Here is a 9,542-nt window from a genome sequence, read left to right as displayed (position 1 = left end):
AGAGAGAGAGAGAGAGAGAGAGAGAGAGAGAGAGAGAGAGAGAGAGAGAGAGTATTCAGTTATAATTATATAGATATACTTTTAAAAAATCACTTAGATACAGGTACAACATAAAAATATCTGAAGAATTTAAATATATTTTAGATGCTTCAAACAAAACAGAGAAAAGAACAGAAAAAGAAAACAATAAGCTGCATAAACAAATCTTATTTTACATGAAACTACTACTTATTATGTAGTACATACGAAGATGTTTAAGACTAATAAAAATTATAATCGTACATACGTGTCACTGCGATAGACTACTGTATATTTTATAAAATATCTTATTTGTTGGCTTTATTCTAATCTTTAAAGTTGTTTGTTTGACCATTATTTAAAATGAAAATTTAATCCTTTAATAAAGGCATAAATAAGTAAAAAAAGAACTTGGCCGATTACACATTTACTTGTTTTTAAAAAAAGAACTTAGTTTTACAGACTAAAAAAACTTAATTATAGTTCAACTTTTACTTTCCAACTTATAATGATAAAATTGTTAAGAGTACAAAACAATACTACTTACTAATGTGATAAATTATAATTTTCCTATAGCCAATCAACAGCCTTGTCGTACAATAAAAAACGGATGAATGTAATGTCTATTAGCCTTTGGCTGGAATAAGTGGTAACCTCGGTCATACGACAAAGAGATTTTAAGTTTCTTGATTGTCTAAACTGACAATCTAACACCTAAAAAAAAAATATTCTGCCTTTAACTTTAGCAGTTTAATGTTAATGTCAGAGTCCAAATAGCGCACATAATATTTATAAAATATTTACAAAATATTTGTAAATATTTTTGCAATTTTAGATTGCACAGATCATAAACATTCATATATTACAAATATTATGAAATATTTATTATAAATGATATAGTAAATGCTACGAAAATACTTAATGAAACGTTATAATTCGTAAGTAAAAAATACTTATTAAAAATATAATTTTAATATTTCGAATAGCTTATATATAAAATATATATAAAATATTTATAGAATATTTAAAGAAATATGAAATAGTAATAAATATATTTATCATAAATATTCTATATTATCAGAGAGGATTTTCGTATAAAAAAAAAAATCATAAAGTGCTGGATTTAAAATTGCAATCATCTTAATGCTAAAAGAATGTCTTGCATGTACTGACATGCACGCTACGATAGCTACGGGTCGTAAATGATAAACTTCTAACAAATAAGCGTGCTGCTAGTATCTTGTATAACCTTTTATTTCAAAAGATTATTATAATAGAACTTTCTGTATAAAAAAATTTATTTTGGATCATAGCTTATGTGATCTCTCATTTTTATAGATAAATACATGTTATAAATACACCCAATTCATGTAAGATTTTTTGTTTAGTTCTTGCTTATCGATAGAAAATTTTAAAACAGAGATCCGACAACTTCTCTTTCTTGCAGACAATCAATAGTAGATATCAATATAGGTTTGAAATGCTTGTTCGTACCACAAAAATGTAATATTAGCTTTTTCCTATGAGATTCTTAGTCGTCATTTACTAAATGCTATAAAGAACTAAAATCACCTATAGGCGATGAAGCACTTGCGCAACATTGAGAATTAGAGAAAAACGATAATTTATATAATAGTCAAATATATATAGCATATATATTAAGTTTAATATACATATAATAACATATAGAATATTTAAATTAATATTTTGTACCTAAACTTAAAAGATACACTGTACAAAAAAATACCTAGGTATAACGGGTATAGATATCTTGCCTATAAGAATCTATAGGTAATCTACTTATTAGATTAAATTAAATTTTTATAATTAAAGTATTTAGATATTGTATCTAAATATTTTTCCAGATCCAACACTATAGTTAAGTAAAAATCGATTAATGAAATAGAAAACGCACACGAATGGAAGACACTATATTTGATTAAGGTGGTTCGAGCTTCATACTTATAATAACATTTTTTGTGAATTTATACAATTCCTAATTTAAATAAAATAATATAATAATCGCAAAATACTGCAATAATTACAAAAGATGTAATAATAGCAGCACAAAAATTAAGAGTTTTGAAAAAGAGAGAGAGGTTGAAAGAAATAAAACTAAAAAAAAACGTAGAATAAGGAATACAGTTTATACAAAAATGACTTAAAAAAATTAACCGGCGGATTGCCCAATTCATGTTTGCATGAGCGGTAATGGCGTACAATTGACATAGTCATTACACTGAAAAAAAAGTATTTGATATTTCAGGTTTTTATGACTAGGTATACCTAATAGCATACAATATTATAATAAGGTTTTAAGATATATGACAGAAAGTAGAAGCTTTAGGAAACATGAAATTAAAATTATATAGAATATGTATAACAAAAAAGGTATGAATGGATAAATTAGATAAGCAAAATTGTAAACCAAAAGTCCCTTTCTTGGCTTTGTTAAAAACGCTGAAGTGAATATTTATTCTTTTAAAAATATTTTGTAGGTATATTATTTATTTTTTTAAGAATATTATATAAATATATTTTATACATCTCTCTCTATTTATTCTATTCTATACAATAGAGAGAGATGTATAAAATATATTTATATAATATTCTTAAAAAAATAAATAATATACCTATAAAATATTTTTGAATATTTATTACAAATATTGTGTATTGTCTACAATTACATATAGTAAGATAATTATAGACAATAACTCTGTTTTTATATTTATTACTGCTATAGTGTATGTGTGTTAATAATAATAATTATACGTATTTCAAGTTCTAACAAAAATTATATAATTAGCAAAAATGACCATAAATTATAACTAATTATGGTAATTACAGTTTCTTTTTTTTTAGAGAGAAAGAGAGAGAGAGAGAGGACATTCGAAGAAAGTAGTTTAATTCTGTCTTTCTTTAAAGAAAGAGTATATCGCTAATTAATTCGATGATGACGTCATTATGAGTAGAAAACATCCTCGAATCAGGAGAAGCAAACATTATTCGGTGTCATCAAAACGGATGTAAAAAATGACGATCGGTAACCAAGCTGAAAATTGTCGGCTCGAATTCACGTTTATCTTCGGTGACACCTTAGCAGTCGCGTGTGCGCACAGGATGTCGCGACAAACCTTAGCTTAATCATTAAAAAAGATGAGTCAAGCAAGAATTAACTTCGTTCCGATAAACAGGAAACGTCTCCAGGTCCCTTGAAGTTTGGCATATTCCAAGGAAGAGGGAAGTAGGAAAGAGCACCGTGGGGATTGTTATAATAAATTAATCGCATGTTTTGTATATATACAAATATATTATATGAACTTTCTATTTCCCGTCACGGGACTTTCGGGAAAGTGATGTAAAGGGGGCGAATTGTAAGTGCTACGATGTAATCATATATAATACACATAGTTTTGCGTGTTACAAGACGGACGTAACTTCTGACTAGTTGCGTCACATCTCATCGGTGCACGTAAGAGGCAAATGAGAGATACTTTTTTTTTATTCTACAGACGTAACGTCATGAAATAAAAATTCTAACACTGATTGGTCCCTCTTTTAAGTTGCGTCACGAGGAAATCACATAATGGCTTAATTAAGGGAAAAAGAAATGGGCTGTAATGAAGATTAAAATCGAATCTTGATGATTAAATAATTTTGTATATTAGAAAAGTACTGGTAAATGCTAATGTGTACAAAGTCGTTTATAAAATATTCAACTTACTTCCGCATCCATCGGTCGACCGCCACTTGCAACATCTAAGAGAATTATTAACTATATAGGATAGTCGCTCAAAATTACTACCAATTCCGTATTTTTAATGCTTTCTTCGATCTCTCTTACTTTTTTGATTGAAAACTTTTATTTACAGAGAAATATAAAATATTTTTACATTATAATATATTATTATAACATTATATAATAATATATAACAATATATAACGTAATAATATTATATTAAAATAATATACATTATAATATTATAATAATCTATAACATTATAATATTATAATTTATAAATATTATTATTATTATTTATATTATTTAATGTTATATTTTTTCTTAATTCTTAAGCCCCAGACACAATGCGAGGGAATAATACGATTTTAACCTGTTAAAAACTATATATTCCGGTGTATTTGATTTCTGATAGGTTGAAACCGTGTTATTTCTATCGCGCTATCGCTATTCTCTCGCATTGTGTTTGAAGCTTTGATCTAAAAAAATTCTTTTATGTCACTGTATAATAAATGTTCTAGTTGAATTATTTCTTTTTTCAAAAATTAATATTTAAAAGTCATCAAGTATAAAACAATTTTATAATTTGTCCATAATTTAAATCTACATAGTACTAATTACTACAAATTGATATATAGATTGAGCAAAATAGTTTTAAAAAATACAACAGATTCAATATACTTCTAAAAGACGTCTATTATAAGATGAGAAGAATTAATATAAATTATATAAATTAAAGGAATCGATTGTAATATATTCTGACATATTATCAAATTTGTAATTTAAAAATAAAATATTTTCTTAGCTCTTTCAAAATTTGGCACTTAATTCTTTCCCAACTTATTTCTAATTAGAACGATGTCTAAGTAATCAACAAGAAATTCTTTCTTCCACGTCTTGAAAAAATTTCACTTATACCTACCTAGAAATAATTATTTATAGCTAAGAGAAAATGAGGAAAAACGAAATACAATCAAGCGACTTTTTGATTACACAAGAACGATCGGTAATAATAACGTAACATTTATACTTTAGGCATAACGTGTCGTTATTTAACGTACGCAATATCACGGTTAGTTACTCGCTTACAAATTATTATGTGTGTGAATTCAAATGCAATTACAGAAAGAAAGTTTCAAAGTCCGCAATATTATATATGTATGTATCGAGAATCTTAATTCACGTGAGTTCACTCAATCGTGCGAAACCACGAGTCGATTACGTGTTTCATCGAATGTAAGTGATAGGACATCACCCGCAAAAATTACCGCTCGATTCTTCAATATATCCACGATCCGGAAGTAATGCACACAAAAATTTCATCATGCATTCAAGTCCGCAGACCGTAAACGTCATATTCGTGTCCAAGCTGGCTTTCACCAATAAAATTGGCTCTGTTCAATCTCTTTCCATAAATTATCAAAATTATGTCCTTTAATGAAGAATCGGTGTGAGAGTCAATCGATGATTAACCGAAGCGGAAACGCATTTCGAAAAATATTTACTCAGTATATATACTTGTTCGGTAGGAACTGATTCTGGTCTGAAAATTACTATAATATATAAGAATACTTTCCAATTGTAAAATTACTACATATTTTCGTGTACCTAGCAACACAAATTGTTTCAATTATCTTTGAACATAATATATCTATACAGTCCAAAGACTACTAAACAATTATATAAGCTTGTGTTTCTGACAATTACATGTTACTAATTGCGGTGACTATAAAGATATGAGATTGGAAGATATTGAATGGGTTGTATTTTTCCTTCTCATTCAATATAGGTGAAAAAAGGTACTTTTAACCTAACTCTATCCAAAACTATGCACAGCGTACACATTTATTCTATCTGAGTTGTGCACAATGCTACACTTTATTCATGTGTAAATTTGTATCAAAATGTATTAAGCAATTGGAAAACACTCATATAATAATTGAAACAATTACATACAATATATACAAAAAGAAAAAATACGCGTTGCAGTTGGACATTTATTATTTCAGTCGTAAAGTATATAAGAATTTCAGTCTTTTCGTCTTTTTAAGAAAATTGTATCAATTTTTATATCTAAGTTACATCCTACCGATTCGTTGAATATACGTGTTGGCCCTTTTACAACCGGCTCCATTTGACAACAGTCTCTTTTTAACAAAATCAAATTGTGTTTCGTTGAGCATCAACTTGCTCTTTTTCATTGCATCTATAATGCATTTCCTCAAGGCATTCTCATTCAAAGGTTCATAGAAAAAAATTTTAACTCCGACATTTTTGTTGAAAAAGGCTTTTTGTATTATAGCTGAATCGTTGGGTTGATTTTTTCTTTGCAACGTATAGTCAAACCTATTTTCGAAGTTGAAAATGGCCAGCACAGTCATGACGCGATTATTATATATGTCTTGACGGGCCTTTAGAAAGTTCACGACATCCATCATATCATAATATTTCAAATTTTCCAAAATGATTAGATTCGGATATAAGAAAGGAATGTCAATATCCTTCATGGCTTTTTTTAATGGCGGGAAATAATAACGAATAGCATACTTTCTCGAGAAATTCTCTCTTATGATATTTGCCGTGTATGATTTACCAACACCTGTGTCACCAAAGAGGACTATCACCTTGAAGAAAGGTACATCACTCTCAAGATATTCACAGAGTCTCTGCAAGTCGTAATGACCATAAACATGCTTCTTCAATTCAACAACGGCATTTGCAAAATCAGTGCTGTGTTTGTGAGTTCCCAGATTTTCATACATTATTACTGAGATAAAAGTCAAGAATATAATTAATAGTACAAACTTAAAACATTCGTATAAGGTAAAATTCTTTTTCGCTTTCAGCAGATGTTTACATTGTGGATTCTCGCGTTTATCGAAATTATCAGCAACAGAAATGGCAGATAAATTACGCAGAGTAATTGGACGAAGATTGTTTGATATATCATCATAATCCTTGCATTTTTTTGTAGGTGTCATATTGTCTTCGTTCACAAAATTCAAACTGTGCCTCTTTTCAGGTTGTTGTTTCTCAGATTTTATTTTCAATTTTGGACGCAAACTAGTCTTCTTTGAAAAAATAACAAATTTATTTGTAGCAGTCTCTTCTGGTTCATGTGCAGTATCTGATTGACTCATTGATTCTGCTTCAATTTCCAACTGATCTTTCATTGGTGTAGTGTTTCTTGTGAACGATCCTTCATTACATTGCATGCTCCAGTTCAAGTTTTCAATACCATGATTGTAATGTGGTAAAATCCATGGACTTGGGCAGTCATTCTTGACTTTCCGCATTTTATCTTGGAATCTCTCGCTATAAATAATATTTTATCAATTCCATTCAGCACTATATCTTTAAGTTATACTGACATTGTGTGTGTGTGTGTGTGTGTGTGTGCGCACGCCATGTTTAAATTAAATTCAGCATTAATTTTATAATTCAATGTATTACTACTGTGATAATTGTACACAGGAACCAGCCCTGCATTTATCATCTGCGATTTCATCATCTGAGTGCACACAGATGTGTTATCCTTATTTATCATTCGTAAACAAGGATAAAACAATATCTAGGTGCATCTGGACGACAATTTTGAACGCAGCCTTGATTATTTTGATATATGTTTTCCAAATTATGTCTTTGAGTGATCTTTAATAAAAGCCATTGCTTATTATTAGTTAAAAAGTTATTAATAAAATAAGTTTCATAAATATAAAATATTTACACATTGGTTTACAAGAAAAGTTCTGTGGTATTTTATTAGCTCAAAATAATATATTGTACATTTAAAAATCAGTGATTATACCATTCAATAGAGCGAAGTTTCAACTTCAAAAATTTGATTTTTTAATTGCAATACAATGATTTTTAATGGAGTTATAAGCAATTAAAAAATGTTCCTTCATTTAACTTGCACAAAAACCTTAGAAACAAAAAATTATAGGAACATTTTTAAAAACAAATTTTTTGGAAAAATTTTTAAGCTTTCACGTTAGATAATCGAAAATTTTCGCAAATTTTTTTTTTAGTACATGACAGATCCATAAAGTTAGAAGAAAATTTTCCTTTTTTTCAGCTTGTAATTTTGTATATATAAAAATTTTCAAATTTATATGAACTAAAAAAATAATAAACACCTTTTGAAAGTAGATTTCAAGCTTTAAAATCTTTTTTGTAAATTTAAATTTTGTTCATTTTTAACGAAGATATTGTATATACAATTTTGAGCTAACAAAGAGAACTTTCCCCCCTTCAACCTAATACATATAACTATATTTATTTTCCATGACTAGTCTATACTTTCCTCTACTTGCAAAATGTTAGACACATTTATATTGTCAATTTTATTTGTTAACAATTAAGTCTAACACTTTTTGGTAGAAAAGAAGTGTTGAATGGATCTCATTTCATATAAAATATCTTTATCCAGTTGTAGCACTAAAGAAGAGCATTATATAAATTATACACAGTAGAATATATGAAGAGAATATATAATAAAGTATATACCTTGTGTTCAAAAATTATGTTTTACTTATAAAAATTGTTTTGTTAATAATTTCTTAATGAATAAATGAACGACGGCTAAAACTTGAAGATTATTCAGAGTTATGACAACATATATCAAAGTCAAAGTTAAAGGGGCGGATTCTTCACAATTGTCAAATTAAAAAAGTACCTTAATTCTTCTTTACTCCCATATAATTCGTTGCTGTATGGTTTGATTAAAGTTTGCGAATCGTCGCTCGTGTCATATTCGAACGATTGCTCGTTGAGTGACAGCGATCCAGGAAAAGTATTTGATCTGACTCGTTCCGTCTCAGAGGGATAAAGACGATAAACTTTCCAAATATTTTTGAAATCTTTATCCTCCTCCATAGTATTTTGCAGAAGATCTAAGGTTTCCTGCGAAAAAGACACGGCAATAAGATATAACCTACAAACTATAATTAAAAGCACGTTTATATCTGTTCTTCGTTTTTGCCTCGTAAATCGGAACATTCCAAAAGATCTTTAGTCGAAGAATTTATCTGATATTTATTTTTTTACCTCTGTACTTGAGCAAAATTGACCAAAGTATTCGAAAATCAGGATATCATACTCGAGAGAGTATCAACACATAAATAAATTGAAACTTGGGATTATTCGGGAGCGATCAATCCTTTTTCAACTCGTATTCGAAACGCAACTATCGCAAGCGTCGCAACTGAAATGTGAATCGATTAACTGACATATGGCTGATAGTTACAAAAATTCCAAACGTGCTACAACGTGCTAATTCACCTCGTCCTAGCCATACGGTTTACGATGTGGCGCCTGTTTACCTACAACGACATCGCAACTGGCGCCATCAATTGGCGACCTAGCGCGACCGCTAGTTACACATAAGCATGCCCATATCCATGTGCGACAAGGCATAAAGCGGGGAGCACAGACTTTTGCATAACGCATAAACCATATACATAAAGAATTTGATTGGTCCATTGACTCATGCATAAGAAAATGGACCAATGAAATTCCTTATGCACATGCTTTATGCGTTACGCAAAAGTCTGTGCTCCCCGCTTAAGCGTACGGGGAGTTAGAAGCATTACAAGAAAAAGGCCTCCATGGCCGCTCTCAGGTTTCTCTCTGCTTGTATTCAAAACGCGAATACGCGATGCCAGAACGATCTAGTTCTAGTATCTATCATTTCGAATTGTAATGAATGAAAAAATTATTGAAAGATCCTCAACCATCCAATTAATCATCATTGAATTACACGTATCTCACAGCATTTAAATGT

The 9,542-nt window shown here is 29.2% G+C and overlaps 1 protein-coding gene across 1 annotated transcript; it reads right to left on the bottom strand.

Annotated features, from left to right (window-relative positions):
- Nucleotides 1-5,774: 5,774 nt before the first annotated feature.
- On the bottom strand, nucleotides 5,775-8,886 carry LOC108782036 (uncharacterized). Its single transcript, XM_018550185.1, has 3 exons — nucleotides 8,807-8,886; nucleotides 8,436-8,662; nucleotides 5,775-7,072 (listed from the first exon to the last, which is right to left on the bottom strand). The coding sequence occupies exons 2-3, from the start codon at nucleotides 8,633-8,635 to the stop codon at nucleotides 5,836-5,838; spliced, it is 1,437 nt and encodes a 478-aa protein (XP_018405687.1). The 5' UTR covers nucleotides 8,636-8,662; nucleotides 8,807-8,886; the 3' UTR covers nucleotides 5,775-5,835.
- Nucleotides 8,887-9,542: the final 656 nt, after the last annotated feature.

Source organism: Cyphomyrmex costatus, unplaced genomic scaffold, assembly GCF_001594065.2.
Source record: "Cyphomyrmex costatus isolate MS0001 unplaced genomic scaffold, Ccosl1.0 scaffold97, whole genome shotgun sequence".
NCBI classification, from domain to species: Eukaryota; Metazoa; Arthropoda; class Insecta; order Hymenoptera; family Formicidae; genus Cyphomyrmex; species Cyphomyrmex costatus.
This window is presented reverse-complemented; position numbering and strand designations above follow the sequence as displayed.

Bases quoted from the DNA above. Each gene is read 5' to 3' on its own strand.
- LOC108782036 (XM_018550185.1), bottom strand. From the start codon at position 8,635: ATGGAGGAGGATAAAGATTTCAAAAATATTTGGAAAGTTTATCGTCTT. The intron at 7,073-8,435 runs GTACTTTTTTAA...TATTATTTATAG, and splicing joins GGGAGTAAAGAAGAATTAAG to CGAGAGATTCCAAGATAAAA.